This window comes from Ruditapes philippinarum, unplaced genomic scaffold, assembly GCF_026571515.1.
Source record: "Ruditapes philippinarum isolate M1 unplaced genomic scaffold, ASM2657151v2 ctg3351_1_1_1_1, whole genome shotgun sequence".
Classification (NCBI taxonomy): domain Eukaryota; kingdom Metazoa; phylum Mollusca; class Bivalvia; order Venerida; family Veneridae; genus Ruditapes; species Ruditapes philippinarum.
The window spans coordinates 53,488-70,111 of NW_026852378.1; the positions used below are offsets into that span (position 1 = coordinate 53,488).

A 16,624-nucleotide genomic window follows, 5' to 3' on the forward strand; every position below is an offset into this window, starting at 1 on the left:
CATACAGGATCTTTAAATTTTCACTGACTATAGAAGATAAAGTTTTTACCTCAGTATCACAGAACAACACCTGTATGTCACATTTAGTAGCTAAATTTTTAAGCTGAGTTCTCTCTTCCCCCTCGTCTGTACACTGTCCTGTAGTGAAATATAAACCGATATCATTCATCACATTAACAAATTTTGTTTATCACTATAATATAATTTCCCTTGATACTAAATATATTGAGTCCAAATAAGAATATATATTATTCTAACTTTGAGAGCATTATTGACTGATATCACACAATTTACTATTTCGATGCTTCTACATCTTTATTTAGATTCACACAATATAATTATTATGTATACAAAAATAAATCAGGTTTCCTGCGAAAGGAATTTAAAACAGTACAAAGTTTTGAATTCTTAAAACAGTACAAAGTTGTGAATTCTTAAAAATGTGACTAGCAGGAATACATTCTGTATACATGTAAATGTTTTATGCAAAGTGGCAGCATTTGAACTGTTATGTAATTTAGGAAGAAAGTGTGTAAGCAGCCCAAATACATGTAGCTCAGTCCATAGAGTCATGAAACATTACCAAGATACCCAGTTTTGAGTCCCAGTCAAGCTGTTTTTCACAACACACTATGATATGTTATACCATGAACTGTTACCTGTGTCCGTTTCACTTACAAGCAAATCGAAATATTCCAACTTAACAAATAAGTCTACCATGAATGTTAACACTTCCTCTCTCTAACTAAAAGCATGTTGTATGCATTGTACATGTGATTTGAATTTTATAGAAAAAAAAGAACATTTCCATACCTTTTGAGTTAGCAACAATTATCGACTTCCCGATGAAGTATGAAACATCCAGCTGCCCCATGCTTGCTACTAATCCCTTCATACTGGAATGTAAACCTTGGAAATAAGAACAGGTTGCAATAACATTTAAATTTAATCTTGAAATAATACAAACTCTATACAACTCTATACATTTGTTTTTGCAAATACAAAAAAAGCGTAGAGGAACTAATGTCAACACCCAGTCAAGTTTACACTATATTATTCGACTAGTTTCGGTTGAACAACAACCTTCATCAGGAATATATTGCAATTAAAAATCTAGCCTTAAGGTACTGTTTTTCCGCACCACCATTTTAGTTGATGTTACTATAAATAGATTATTATTTTGGCACTGTTCCAAATTTAAAATAATATCTTTTTTGTATTTGCAGTCTAAAGTTTACAAAATTATTGTTTATATGTCAAGAAATAATAATTCGAAAATACCTTTCTGAAAGAAATGCCTTTGTAATAGGAAATAGAGAGAAATGAACATCTACAAAACGCATTGCTTTAACCCTTTCCCCCATGAGCATATTGTGAAAAATGGCCATTTTCACTGAAAAGCCTCCTCTAACAAGTTCAAACTGCTATGAAACTATGAAAAATGCTTCAATACTAATCAAACTTGGCACAAATGTTGACTGGACCATTGCCTTTGTAACGACATGCTCAGTCTTAAATTTCCTGTTACCATGGCAACGAGGGGACATCACAAAATTGCCAAAAATCACTTCTTTGCCTCGATTTTTTCCATCAAAATTTACTTCAAAGTGCTGCAACTTCTCAAGGGATTGAGATAGAGTCAAAGGCTTTTCAGCGTTGGTTACACGTTACCTTATGATCAACCTGGGGTCATTTTAAGCCTCTCACAAGTCCAAAATTTTCTTGGCGATGAGGGTGACTCCGCCTTCAAACCCCCCAAACAGAAGGGGGCACATCCCCCTTCTGGCAACCCCCTGATGTATTATTTGGATGGGGGACGGCGCCAAAAAAATGGTCACTTTTTTTTTACAACATTTCTCAAACGAAAAACAGTGCTTGGGGTCTAATTAGGACATTTTTTCACTGTTTGAGGCCTCAAAAAGGGGGGGGGGGGTCAAAAAGCCGTCGAAACACGCTTATATAAGGGAAAAGGTTAAATAAGAAAAACATTCTGTCATTTCTTTGTTTTAACTCTTTTTGAAAATCAACCATAATATTATAATTACTGTTCATAAACTTTATAAAAATATTTCATGAGATACTGCTTTATATTCTTTAGAAATATGGCGAGTATTTATTAAGTCAAAATCTACAATACTGTATACATGTATATACTATATAAGGCTTGAAATATTATTTGATATTATTACTTTTTCTGTTATCCCACCTTATTTTCTGTTGGCTTTTATAATTAAATTATTAAAATGAGAATAATCAAGATACGACAAAGACATTTTTATGTTGAAGCAAAGAAATAATTTATTATCAATAGAGCAAAAGCCTTACATAGTTTTATTAAAAGACACATTTTTTTGGCTAAATTTATAAAATAACTTAGGTATGTATACATCATTACCTAAATTACATCAAATAATTTTTAACCATGACCAGAAAGACAAGAGTTCTCTCAAAGTATAGTTTAGTTTTAATATTGAAATTAACTGTTTCTTCTAAAGTAAATATAGAAATTAAGTTGTTTTTTATAAAAAATGTAGAAAATAAGTGATTCTTATAAAATTAATGTAGAAATTAAGTAGCTCTTATAAAGGTAAGAAATAAATTAAATGATTAATATAAGTGCAAACTTGTGCCTGAAATAATGCAGAGCAAGGCACTTAATTCCTTACTTGACAGGTGTTAATTCCTGAAAGTACTTAATTATTTAACCCATTACTTCATGAGCATTTTGTCAAAAATGGCTGTTTTCATTGAAAAGTCTCCCGTTACAAGTTCAAATTGCTATAATACTATAAAAACTGCTTCAACACTAATCAAACTTGGCACAAATGTTGACTGGACCATTGCCCTTGCAACAACATGCTCAGGCTTAAATTTTCTGTTACCATGGCAACGAGGGGACATCTCAAAATTGCCAAAAATCACTATTTTGCGTTGATTTTTTCCATCAAAATTGATTTCAAAGTGCTGCAACTTCTCAATGGATTGAGATAGAGTCATATGCTTTTCAGCGTTGGTTACACGTTACCTTATGATCAATCTGGGGTCATTTATAGCCTCTCACAAGTCCAAAATTTTCTTGGTTGGGGGGCCGCGCCGAAAAAGAGGTCACTTTTTTAACAACATTTCTCAAACAAAAACAAGTGTTGGGGGCCTAAATAAGGCATTTTTTCACCATTTGAGACAACAAAATGGGGGGGGGGGGGTGACAAAGGCGTTAAAAGGTGTGTATATAACGTAATGGGTTAAACTTTTAATTTCAAATCTAAATTGAAGCACAAATTTATAATCAATTGACATCTTATAATTAAGTTATAACAATAATCAAATAATTTACCTGTCTTTATTAGCCATATGCATTGTAAAACATACAAAGTGAATATTTTCATCTGATAAGTCTCTATTGTCTGGTAATGGTAGACAGGTGCAGGTCAATCTGTTGTTGATAATAAAAACAAAAATAATGTTATAAAAATACACTTTAAAACAAAACACAATTATTCATATATAAACATTATTTAATGACAAATTTCTAACAAACATTTTCTTGATGTCTTGATGTCTCTTGGTCAAGTTAAGAATTTACTTCCAATGCACCATTGATTTGTATTCCTAAGTGACCTTAAACTCAGGGAATAGAAAAGTCTCTGACTTAAGATTTTTTTAAACACTTTTTAAAACTTAACCAGCATCAAATGCCTCTGCAGTGTCTATTCTAGGATTCAAAAAACAGGGGGATTTTTATTGAAAAGTGAGAATTTATTACATTTGTTGATCTTATTCCTTCTTTCTCTATGTAAAATTTCCCCCTTCCTCTCAAAAAGTAGGGGTGAATACCTAAAAATATGGGTGAATCCCCCCCATCCCCCTTCCTAGAATAGACCCTGGCCTCTGTCTGCTGTAATAAAAGTATAATAGTGTTGTCACAGGGTGAGAAAAATGTGCAGCCTAACCAGGACTCGAACCCGGGACCCTAGGAATACCGTTCCGCGGCTCTACCGACTGAGCTATTCGGCTGCTTACACATTTTCTCCCGTAATAAGTGAACAGTTCTGAACGGTGACATACTCCCCTGCTATATTGAAATTGTCCTTGAATTTCACATTGTTACAGAGCAATTGTAAATTAAACTCGGAGCTTTATCAGTCACGGTCCCCCGTTGGGCGCCAAATGTCACAGGGTGAGAAAAATGTGCAGCCTGACCGAAACTTGAACCCGGGACCCTCAGAATACCGTTCCCCTGCTCTACCGACTGAGCTATCCGGCCACTTACACATTTTCTCCGGTAATAAGTGAACAGTTCTGAACCGTGACAGTGTGAAACAGACAGAAGATAAATTCTTGCCTCATTTCCTCCCACTGACCAGCAGGAGAAGGGCATCATTTTACATCTTACTGTACTACTTCAGGGTTATTCTTATGAATATTCTGTATTACATATAATACAAATATAACCTACACTTTGAGATTGATGGCTTTACCCATATCTATCAAACACTTGGAGATATCATGTTTTCCAGTACCCTCTGACCCGACAAGCTGAAATATACAAAAGAATGAGATAGATCAACAATATTTAGTCTTGTACTAAACTTGTAGTATGCTTTTCCAGTTTGGGGCCCTTAAATGTTTTTTGAAAGGTGAGCAATATGTTGTGTGATTGAACTGCTCATAGTTAAAAATAAAGCAAATTCATAATAATAAAAAAAAATATATCTTTATTTAAAGAAGGTTACACATTAAGAACATACAATAGCAATCATATATATCTTATTTCCAATGTGGCTTTCTGAAATAGAAAACAACAACAACAGAACATGCATAGGTAGAAAAATGGGCTGAATGCATGAAGACTTTGAAAATAAAGCATGAAGACTTTTAGTTCACGATCTGCAGACGGATCATTCAATTAGTTAAAATTACCGTCATTAAAAAGTCAATGTATGAACCGTATTCAGTACTTACCAAAATATTTGTCTGTGATGAATTCATCTTTACAGTAGCTGTCAAAATCTCCCGCCATAAAATATTGGTAAATATAATTACGAATACATGTATTGTAGATTCCCATCATCACTGATTTTGTTCTTCTTTAATATTTAGATATATAACATAATGTAAAATGATATATCACTTTTATCATTGAAATATGTTAAAATATTGTTGAGTTTTCATCGGTTTTTCAACCTATATTTCTTTAATGTACACACTCACATTTGGATGGATGTATCGAAGTACGAAACTATCCACTACTTTGTTTACATTCCTGAACAAAATGGCGGACGAAGCGCTTTCGAGAGCAGGATTACACTTTGATGAGTTGAATAAGATAAGAGTTCTTGAACCAGAAGTACAGTCGCAGACAACTGAGCTTAAAGAAGAATGTAAAGACTTTGTTGACAGTACGTGAGACGGTTTTTACTTATAAACCTTTATGTAAATACACTACTTCTATCGGACTTTGTTACCCCACCCACTAAAATTTATAACACAGATGTAGGTTTCCAAATTTTCAGGACGAAAAGTCTTACCTGGGCAGACTGATTGTAAATACGGCAATGATAATTAATAAAAAGCTGACGGGACAAAGTATTTCTGATATTTCATAATTTGATATGGGTCTAAGCACTTGGGTAATGTATCCTCGAGTGACCAGTTTCGACGCCCATAAGGATTGTTTTGTATGCGTCTATAAAAACCATGTGATTGTGTTGTATAAAATGTTTTAACTTTTTAAAAAATCTCTAGTCTTTATGAAATGGGTAAATTTAAGCTGTTTTCCAGCTATTCCTTTTCATGAACAATCCTACTTTCACTTCATCCAGGAGCGGCCATTTTGATTGAGAGTGCCCTAAAACGACGCTATTGATTGGCTAATTTAATTACACACTACAGGAGACTGTACACCATAATACTTTTACTTACGCTATTCACCAATATCAAGAGCATAGACCTGCAAAGTATCAACAAGTGAAAAATAGTTTATCTATTCTTTATTTCTTTCATAAATAAAGCATAATTATATATGGCAAATGCTATTGTTGTATTTTTACAGTGGTTTGGATGGTTGCCCTAGTCTGTTTGACCTCCTCTGCTGAATAATATAGGTTGAAAATAGCACCTTTACTTCTTTTGTTGAACCTGCAAAAACAAAATAATACATTTAGTAGAGCAACTTATTAAAATATGGCAATTCATTCCATCAAAATAAGATAAACATATCCAATTAATTTTCAATTAACATTCAATCATCGATAAATAACCGTAAAAAAATCTATAACACGTACAGGTTGCTTTAGGGTGAAAAAATGCGCCAAAAACAACACTATTGGGTAATTTTTACTGCCACGTGACCTGAGAATAAGGAAATGAGGTCAGCAGACAGGGAGGTATTTTCCAGCCGATTTTTTCAAGGAAAACGTGACATAGTAAAGTGAGGGTCAAAATTGCATTAGTGAAATCATACAAAAATCTCTTAAATAAGGTATAACATGCTAAATATTACCTTTGGGTGTTTTACTTACTACATATTGTTACCTAGAACCAACTAGAGGAATCCCCTTTTGCCATAGCGTAGTACAGTAGTGACGTAAGCGGCCGCTTATATCATTTATGAGGCAAAATATAAATGGCGTCGAAATAGGGCAGCGTAAAAACGGGTCACTCGACGATAACAATTCGCCACAGTAACAATTCGTCATAAAATGGAAAAAAAAGGTTTTCATCAACAGTTTGAAGATAGGGACGAAAAGGTTTGTATTCGATCATGTAGCAAATTTTTATTTAACTGTGGCAAATGGTTAATTCACTGTGGTGAATCATTATGTGGTGAATCGTTATTGTTGTGAATCTTTACTAATTCAGCACTTGCAGTGACTGTGTACAAAAGCTGCCATGATTTTCCAAGGATCATTTTCCCAACCAGAAACCTTATTTATATCCCCTCTATATATAATACCACAAAATTTACTTTATACCGCAAATGCCAATAGACATAAAATAACAATTCCAAAGACATCTGTAAACCTTTTATCGTCCGTGTTTACATTGCGCACTCACCACTGGCAACTGTTATACCATTTCAGCAGGAGATTTTGTTGTTTCTACAAGTATATTCAGTTTTTATTTTATATATGGTCATGGAAATAAATAAAATAAGCAGTTTCATTTTCTTCTCAAGCAAACTGTTATTTTATTTTTAACTATCAGTGATATATACATTATGTGTTTTAGTATGACATATGAATGGCTGGCCAAATAAATTTACTGGCATAAACTAACACAGTTTCTGCACATCTGATTGGTCAATTCAAGGTATTATGTATGGAAGTGGCTAGCCGTACGGGCCCGTACGGCTAGCCAAAAGTTCTAGTCATACGTGAGTCACGTACGACTAGCCTGGACTCACTGTTTTGTCTAGCCGTACGGCACTTTTAAAATTAACATGGAGCTAAATATAAGATGTTTATATATCTGTAAAATTATATATGGAAGTCAAACATGCATATTTTGTTTTGTGTCTCATGATTATGATTTGTTGTTTTATTTGTATGAAAGGTGATTTTTTGTTAATCGAATAAATAATGATCAGAGTGGAATAAATAAAAAGAACATTGAAGAAAAAAAATAAAACGGTGAAAAACAAAAATAATTGTATAATTTTCAAATACAGTAGATAAATATCGAACATAAAAGCACAATCAATTAATAAGCCTTAATTAAAGCCTACCCAGGGACTTTCAATAGAATTTTAAAATGCGTTTCACGGAACATGCAAACTCGTTAATGATAAACAAACTTCTATACCGTCGGTTATTGACGCAATTATCAGATCCAAACAACAACAATTTTTCATTTTAAAGGTGTCAACCATTAAACTTAATTAAACAAAAACGGATTATCATCAAAATCAAAATTTTGTAAACTATTTCAATTGATGTTATTTAACTGCGATCAAACGCTATTTTTTCTCAACGTACGTCTTGAGTGACAAAGATCGATATTCGTACTTTTTTTACTGTAGCCAACAAGGCGATTAATTAATCTCTAAAAAGTAAACATACGAAGACAATTGCTGTTTCTTGGTTAAAATCTTCGCTTAAAGATATAAAATAACATACATGTAAGCATTTTCGACTTCCATCTAATTTTGAAAATGCCGTACGGCTAGCCAATACAGTGTGTCCTTGCTAGTCGTACGTGACTCACGTAGGCTAGAACTTTTGGCTAGTCTGGCTGGTACGGCTAGCCACTTCCATTATGTATACAGGGTAAAAATCAATATTGCTGACAACATCATCATACAGTACATGTTATAGTTAACAGTTTGTTTATTGTTTTAAAAGGTATGCTTTCTAGAAGTTACTTTTAGAATGATTACCTAGGACTATTAAGTAACTTTATGACTGATTATGATTGATGTCATTTTGTGTGAATATAAAGGTATTACCAGAATAACATCTCTTCTCAATGCCAACTACTACTCAATCACCTTCTGATAAACATCATACTTTGGATTTAGCATTTCTTAATTAATTTCAGAAATTGGAGACTTTCAGAAAATTGTGGGAACATTTATTGAAGTTGTAGACAATGTTTCAAAAGAAGTTGAAAAAGAAAAAATGAAGGTAAGCATCAAAATGTTGCAAGTATTTACAGAGTATCCACACAATTGTGCATATGAATTTGATCATATTCAGCCCTTACTTAGCCTTCTGGTGGCAACAGATTCTGCCAGTGCGACCAATTGTATAGTTGTATACCAAGATTCAGCCAGCTCATCCTTGCTTTTGTTCAATACTAATGGCTATTCTGACATATAGTAGTACTTTTGAATTATTTTTAAAAATTTCCATGAAAAGGATGAATGGTTGGAACTTTTGTCCACATTTAAAGATAAGACAAGTTTAAAAAAAAAAAGATAAAAGTTTACATGTACAAATTGAAAGATAGACAAGTTTATTCAAGAAATTTAGTGATAAAAATGGATAGAAGTTACATGTATATAAAATAAATTTTATAGCAATTAACTAAGATATTCATGTTTGAATTAATACAATTTTTGTATGCGTACATTTCGTATATATATGTAAGCAATAAATCTTGGACTAGGTTTTTAAATCCCTTATCTAGAAATTTACTTTGTTATATCATCATTAGAGCTGTTTGTACAATAAAGAAGTCTTTCTTACAGCATAGTATTACTAGTTTGTTAATAGTGATATGGTGCATTGGTCCAGGAATAATTCTGTTCTGCTAAACATTCAGGTTCAAGATTTACATGTTTTTCTAATGAGACTTTACTTAAAAAACAGAGGTCCATTGTAATGATGCTTTACTCCTTGCACAGTGCTGGCAGCAGCTAAATTTACCCATGCAACCAGTAGAGACACAGATCATTTGCATATCTCATAATCTGTGCCACATGAACATGGTTTGCACTGTTTGCTATTCATTCAGTTCATGCTGCATCATGAATAAGTTTTGAAATTGTCCTTGAAAAATAGTTTTGTCCTGATTGATTGATGGGAAAGTCCATTTAAGATACATGGTGGGATTAGGGTAAAAATCGAGCTGGTTTTCCTGGTATGAAGTAGTATTTTTTTATATCTGTTCAGGACTTAAAATTACGTACAGTCATCTGGCGTAATTCACTATTATAAGTAACATTAAGTTTCTTCTTGTAACTACATTTGTATATGAAAATCACTTAATACATGTCACAGATTTTCAATGATTTTGAGATACAACTGTTATTTGCTGTTAAAAATAAATAACCATAAATTTTCCAAACTTTTTCAGGCGATTGGCTCAAGGAATTTACTGAAATCTATTGCTAAACAAAGAGAGGCACAACAACAACAACTTCAGGCATTGATAGCTGAGAGAAAAATGCAGCTAGAAAGGTGAGATGAGGATGATGATGATGTTGATGTAACTTTGATGATGATGCTGATGATAATGATGGTGAAATTATCATGATGATAGAGCCAAAGTGATGATGATGGTGGTGATGATAATGATGAAATTATTATGATGATGATGGTGGTGGTGATGATGATGATGATGGTGGTGGTGGTGATGATGATGATGATGATGATGATGATGATGATGATGATGATGATGATGATAGTCATATAGAGCAACACTTTGTATATAATCCTTGACATATGAGATACTATTTTATCTTGCAAAAAAGTTAAATAAGAAAAACTTCCTGTATCGATTCAGGAAGTTTTTGGTAGTTACATGTTGTATTTGAACTTCACAAACTTTATTGCTATTTCTATGTACCAGCATCATAAGATGTGAACCCAGACATTAAACCCTCATTGCTTGTAAAAAATGTTATATTAGTAATTACTAGATTGTGTATTAAGACTAATGGTATAGTAATGCCCTTGGTTTATAGAGAATTTATTTTAGTTTGATTGTGTAAGAAGCTATAAGCTTACAAACACACTTTGGAATCTGTTCCTGAAACCAATTAGTACTGAGCAATCAGTGTAAAGATTCTAACTCAAGGAAACAACGGCTTACTCCTGAGGGGGTTTGAACCCATGTTGCTAGCAATCATTAGATTACTAGTCCGATGTGTTAACCACTTGGCCATAGCGCCCCTTCTACTGCACTTATACAGGTAACAAAGAGTTAAACATGCTTAAACTGATAAAATGTCTACAATCAGTTTTTAGTATCTTCTGATACATATAATTGTAACTTCTTTCTGGTTTTTCAGATTAAGAATTCAATATGAAAATTTACAGAAAGAAGAAAGTGAACAGAATGAATTTATAGAACAGTTTATTCTGCAGAAATAGTTGTGAACTGTTTTCTATGTTGTCATATAATTTATTGTGTTTCACATCTATTCCGTCCATCATTTCATAGAGGGTTGATTTTATTGTTGATATACCAGTATATAATTGAACTGTTTCATAGAAGAAAATGTGATAAATATGGGTCAATGTCATTATGTGACAGAAATTTATTTCATTCTCTTGGCAGTACATAGATATACATGTCTTGTCGTTGAGGCAATAATATACTTTAAAGGGAGACACAGGCAAAATTTTTATTTCTTAGTTTTGAATTTTTCATTCAATATTCTGTAAATGTCCTCAAAATGAATACACTATACAGTCACAGGAACAAAAATGTTCTGCTTATAAAGAATAAAATGGTGGTTTCCTAACTTGACCCACATGGGTCAGGTTAGAGCATTAAATTTTCAAAAAAGTTGCCACAGTAACTCTCGAAACGTTTAAGAAACATGTCAAATGAATGATTTAGGTTTGTTCCTATCATACAATATCCACAATATCTGTTATTGTAACTTCCAGGGTTTGTTCAAGTCACATCATACTTGGTGATAATGTTGGCATCTTAATTTCGTTCAACATATATAAATATATTAATACGCTTGAAACCCAAAATATATAGATTTTTTGGGACCTTAACAAATGTCATTTTAGCGTGATTTGAGTACATAAGATAATTTTGATATTTTTGTCATTTATTTGCCTGTGTATCGCTTTAAAGGCATTAATGTATAATTTATCTTTGATATTTTATAGATCTGAAATGTTAAATTTTCTTTAAAAATCATATGAAATTTCAGATGACTAAAGAACCATGCTATAAATTATTAAGAATGCATTTCATAAACATTTCAAAACACTTAAATAGTGGGTGCACTGGCATTGGTTTCAAGCCATACTTTGGATAAAGTATTTCAAAGAATATCTGAATAAGCTATCCACTACCTTACAGGATTAATATCTGCTTATTTCAGAAAAAATATACTGAAGGACAGTTCCTCTTTATTAAGGTCTTCATCTTTTGTAGTTTAACTCAAGAGGACTGAAATAATGTATTGATTGCCATCAATAGCGAATGAATAGAAGTATTTCAAGATGACATAATAACTATCCTATGTATTCTTTTCCTAATTTAAGTGATAGTAAAAAATTGCAATTATGTTGAGGGGAAATAATAGCATTTTCTGACAATAAAAATATATATTTATACACTTGCGAAACAGCGATACTTTAAGCCAAGAAAATTATGCAGGAAATTATACAAATTAATTTATTTAGAGACACCTTAAGACTAGGAAATTAAATCACTCGGTACCTATTTTGTTCTTGTCATTTCTCATTCATTAGCCATGTGTTGAATATTTAATTATCATTTTATTTCTTTTTCATTGTGATACAATAATGTTGTAAAAAAACATTGTCACTGGTACATGTATTTAATTAAAATAATACAAAAACACATGCTGTTTGTCTTTTATATTGCTGTATTTTCTTCATTGTTCTAATGTACACTTATGACACTCATGGTTTGTGTTTCTTGGTTACTTTGGTCATATTATCGTATGGCATTTTGATGTCTGTCTGTCTGTCCATTAGTCACATCAATATTTATTTAACAACTTGAGGACTGTCAAGTATGCTGTTGTCATACTTGTAGGATGGTCGTGGCCAGTACATGACCCAAATTGATTTTGAGGTCAAGTCATGGGCACAGTGACAGTTAAAGTAAAGTACTTTACAGATCAATCACTAGAAAAGAAATAAGCCCTAAGTTGATAAAAAAATTGGTAGGGAAATTGCCAATGGCAGTAGATGACCCATAGTTGGTATTTAGTTATAATGACACTTTGTGAAAAAAAAAAATTTACACTCAATAACTTGAGAAAGAAAAAGCCTGTATTTGTATAACTTGGTATGGACATAACCCATAGTCAACAAAGTGGTGCTTATTGGAAAATACTTTAATGGCTGATAACTTGAGGAGTAATCCTTAGTTTGTGAAACTTAGAAGGGACGTAGACCCTTGCCAGTAATAACCCCAATTGAATTTGAGGTCAGCGACACTTTATGTAAAATCCTTGTCAATCAATGAATTTTTCTGGTTGTTTTTTTGAAAAAAAAAGTAGAGGTATTGTTATAGTCGGGTCGGCGTTGCCGTCCGCAAACTTGTACCTAGATCATAACTTTTTTATTTCTTGGTGTATTGTCTTCATACTTCCTATGTAATCTGGTGTTTGGGTAACACTGGTTAAATTTTTACGTGCAATTTTTGTACATGATATCTCAAGTACTTAGGATATTTCCCTGTTACTTACAGGGTCTGGCTTACATGAGAATTTACTATAGATAGTGTTTATAAAATGGGTTATTGCTTTTGTGTTATCCTTGCTCAATTGTTAGTGATATAGGGCACAAGTTAAAGATGAAATTCTGCAAGAGAATTTCACATTTCTTCTGAATAAAGAAAATCCCTGGTGCCAATTTTGTAACTTATTCCAGGCACAAATGGTTTAAAATCTGCAAGATCAGGTTTCCGAGTAAAGAATACCCTAGGGGCCTCTTATAATTATGTTGTATAGTATTTTATAGCAGATTGTCTCACTGACACTTTGTAAAGGTCATTATGATGGTTTTCCAGGTTTATTGGAGGAGGAAGACCTCGGGGTGTCTCTCGCGTGCATTATTTCTGGCATGAGTGGGCACCTGATAAACCACAGGCCTTCAGCTAGGTTCCTCATATGAAAAAATCCCTAGCATGGTGAGGTGCAAATTACAAGCACACATGGTTAGTTTTCAGGCCATATGGCAACAATATGGCTAACCTCGGGTATTAAAGCAACACCTGGGATCAAAACCATCCCACCTGCTGGAGCTAAGAGATACACAGGCTCTAGCTTCCATTTAGTCACTCTTATGATCATGAAGGGATAAATGGTGGCTGCAGTTCTAATGCCTCAATACTTAAAGGCAACACTCGGCCACAAAGGACACATATGGTCAGAATTCTGTAAAAGTACATACATTTATTTGGTCATAGATCAGGTATCAAAATGTAAAGAATGAAAAATATCAACAAGAATTTTTCATATTTGTTTATTCATACCAACCTTTACTATATAATCAACAATGGATATACAACAAATTAACAAAGTCTGAGATACTTGATATGGCATTGTACAAAATGGTCAGCTAAAATATAATTCTTATCTCTAAATATATATACAAAATTAATACACTATAAAGCTGTATTAATGAAAAAGTCATGTACATGTAGTCCCCTTTTGAAAATGTAGAAAATTTATACAATAAACCAGAAATACATAAATGTCAAACATACGAAAACAAAAAACAATGTACTAGAAAAACATGATGTCAAAGATCTTTAAAAAGAAATGCACTGTAAATACTGTTTATGAACATAAATAATTAAAGCTTATCAGAAATATACAGGAAAAAACATTTTCCAAATAAAAATATAAATGTTCTAAAATATTAATAAAACAAGAGTTAACAGAGTATTATCTGAAGATGGAATAATTATTAAACCTGGAATACACTTAAAAATCATTTCCTCAGATTTAGTTCATCTAAGGGGGGTTAGTTGTTGTGGCACATCAACTTAGGGCGGTTAGTTCATCTAATGTGGGGTTAGTTGATGCCTGGCGTCAACTATGGGGGGTTAGTCCATCTAAAAGGGGGTTAGTTGATGCAACTAACCTGTATATAGTCTAAAGTCAGGAAATGATTTTTAAGTGTATTCCAGGTTTAATAATTATTTCATCTTCAGATAATACTCTGTTAGTTCATAAAAGTACATGTATACTTTTTTTTTCTAAACCATGCAGTGCCCTGATTTAAGAATTATTTCTAATTACATAATCTGAATAACAAACTAGAAATGTGTCCATAGGACACAGGTGCCCCCACCGCGCCACTGTTCTGTCAATCTTTTTACTAAGTCAAGGGAAATAACTCTACAAATACTGGATAAATCCACAAGCGAAACCCCAGGTGCAAATCTAAATATGCTGAGCAACCTGCCCATAGGGTTTAATGACTCTATGTCAAATCCTTTTTGAGTAACTTGCGACACAAGTTGAAAACTGCAAAAAATTTCTAAGTCAAGGGCAATAACTCTAAAAATACTAAATAAATCCAGACGAAAATACCTGGTGCACAACTGCACATGCTGATCTATATTCCTGTGAAGTTTCATGACTCTAGGTGAAATACATTGAGTTACGTGCGACACAAGTTGAAAATTGCAAAATTTTACTAAGTCAAGGGCAATAACTCTAAAAATACTAATTAGTTATATCCAGACGAAAATACCCAGGTACATAACTACACATGCTGATCAACATTCCTGTAATGTTTCATGGCTCTAGGTGAAATACTTTTTGAGTTACGTGCGACACAAGTTGAAAATTGCAAAATTTTACTAAGTCAAGGGCAATAACTCTGAAAATACTAAAAATATCCAGACGAAAATACCCAGGTGCACAACTACACATGCTGATCAACATTCCTGTAATGTTTCATGACTCTAGGTCAAATACTTTTTGAGTTACGTGCGACACAAAAGTGAATGGACGGAAGGACGGACAGACAAGGGTAAATCTAAATGCCCGCCACTAAAGTGGGGCACAAAAAAAAAAAATAATGAAAATTTTAATACAGTAATTTAGTCATGCTTCAAACAAAATGTCGACCAATAGGCTCTACACATTATACATAACCTTTAAAGGCACAATTTAAACCTTGGCAATGAACACAATTTTTTTGTCACTCACAGTGTTATATTGTTTTGATGATAAAATAAGAGTGTGTTACATGTTTAACATATGAATGAAGCAGTGCTAAATATGAAATAACATGTCATAAATGTAATAACACAATCATTAACAGAGGTATTTTGAATCAATACAAAATATTTACTTACTAACTTTAAACTAATGGCCTAAAAGCAAAGGAGGTTCTACAATTTGTCCAATCAGTACCATATCAGACACTAAATCAAAATAACCCCCAAAAATAAATATTGAGGAATATGAAAATAAAAGCATTTTCAGTGTTTGCTGGGCTGTTGAAATAAAATGTGTAAATGGCAATAACAGTTTTTTCCCCAAGTTTAAAATTTAAAGCCAGGCCATAATACATCTGTGCCATATGCTAAGATTTTACACTGGCTGCTACTTCATTTTACTTTTTCTTTTTTACATTCAAAGGTTGAAATAACTTTTAAAAACCCCAACTGAAAAACGCAATAAAACTGATAAAGTTATAAGCAAATGAAAAACAAAAACAAAAAAACTTGACAATGCGTATTATGTCATAAAGAATATACAATATTGAAATGTTTAAAAATAAAAGTTATGAGACTAGTTTAATTATCCAATAACATAGTTCACAATTTTAAATAGTCAATCACAAAAACTTTATCAAAAATGATATAAATAACAAAACAATATTTCTTGTAACAATGTCATAATTACAAAAATACCTGGAATATCATTTAAAGCAAATCTTCAAAAAAAAGAATGAACTGGATATCTTGATTTATAAATACAGTCCAAAATAGTAAAAACAATAATTGCAATATTGAGAGATCTAAATTTGTTATACAATACAATCATGCAACTACAAACAATTTACAAGAGCTATTCAAAGACAATGCGCTCAACTATTCTCAGTGCTTGACAGTAAGAAAAGGGGAATAATGGTAGCTCACGAGTTTTCAGACCCGTGCCAATCATGTCAGTCACAGAGAACATGTGTGTGACATTTCAACCCATTCCTTACAGTAG

At 32.6% G+C, this 16,624-nt stretch overlaps 2 protein-coding genes across 2 annotated transcripts; one reads left to right on the plus strand and one right to left on the minus strand.

The window, feature by feature from the left end:
• Positions 1-293: 293 nt before the first annotated feature.
• LOC132758505 (centromere protein M-like) lies at positions 294-5,107 on the minus strand. Its single transcript, XM_060750190.1, has 5 exons — positions 4,963-5,107; positions 4,457-4,536; positions 3,335-3,433; positions 814-896; positions 294-313 (listed from the first exon to the last, which is right to left on the minus strand). Exons 1-5 carry the CDS (start codon positions 4,987-4,989, stop codon positions 294-296), a joined length of 309 nt encoding a protein of 102 aa, XP_060606173.1. The 5' UTR covers positions 4,990-5,107.
• Positions 5,108-5,240: 133 nt separating this feature from the next.
• On the plus strand, positions 5,241-12,037 carry LOC132758516 (intraflagellar transport protein 20 homolog). The gene is made up of 4 exons (XM_060750197.1): positions 5,241-5,399; positions 8,539-8,624; positions 9,799-9,902; positions 10,736-12,037. Exons 1-4 carry the CDS (start codon positions 5,273-5,275, stop codon positions 10,815-10,817), a joined length of 399 nt encoding a protein of 132 aa, XP_060606180.1. The 5' UTR covers positions 5,241-5,272; the 3' UTR covers positions 10,818-12,037.
• The last annotated feature ends 4,587 nt before the right edge of the window (positions 12,038-16,624 follow it).

Excerpts from the sequence above, each read along its gene's own strand:
- LOC132758505 (XM_060750190.1), bottom strand. The coding sequence starts at position 4,989 with ATGAATTCATCACAGACAAATATTTTG. Across the intron at positions 3,434-4,456 it reads AAAGCCATCAATCTCAAAGT|ATTGACCTGCACCTGTCTAC; the intron begins GTAGGTTATATT and ends TATCAACAACAG. Across the intron at positions 314-813 it reads AATTGTTGCTAACTCAAAAG|ATGTAGAAGCATCGAAATAG; the intron begins GTATGGAAATGT and ends ATCTAAATAAAG.
- LOC132758516 (XM_060750197.1), top strand. The coding sequence starts at position 5,273 with ATGGCGGACGAAGCGCTTTCGAGAGCAGGATTACACTTTGATGAGTTG. Across the intron at positions 5,400-8,538 it reads ATGTAAAGACTTTGTTGACA|AAATTGGAGACTTTCAGAAA; the intron begins GTACGTGAGACG and ends AATTAATTTCAG. Across the intron at positions 9,903-10,735 it reads AGAAAAATGCAGCTAGAAAG|ATTAAGAATTCAATATGAAA; the intron begins GTGAGATGAGGA and ends CTGGTTTTTCAG.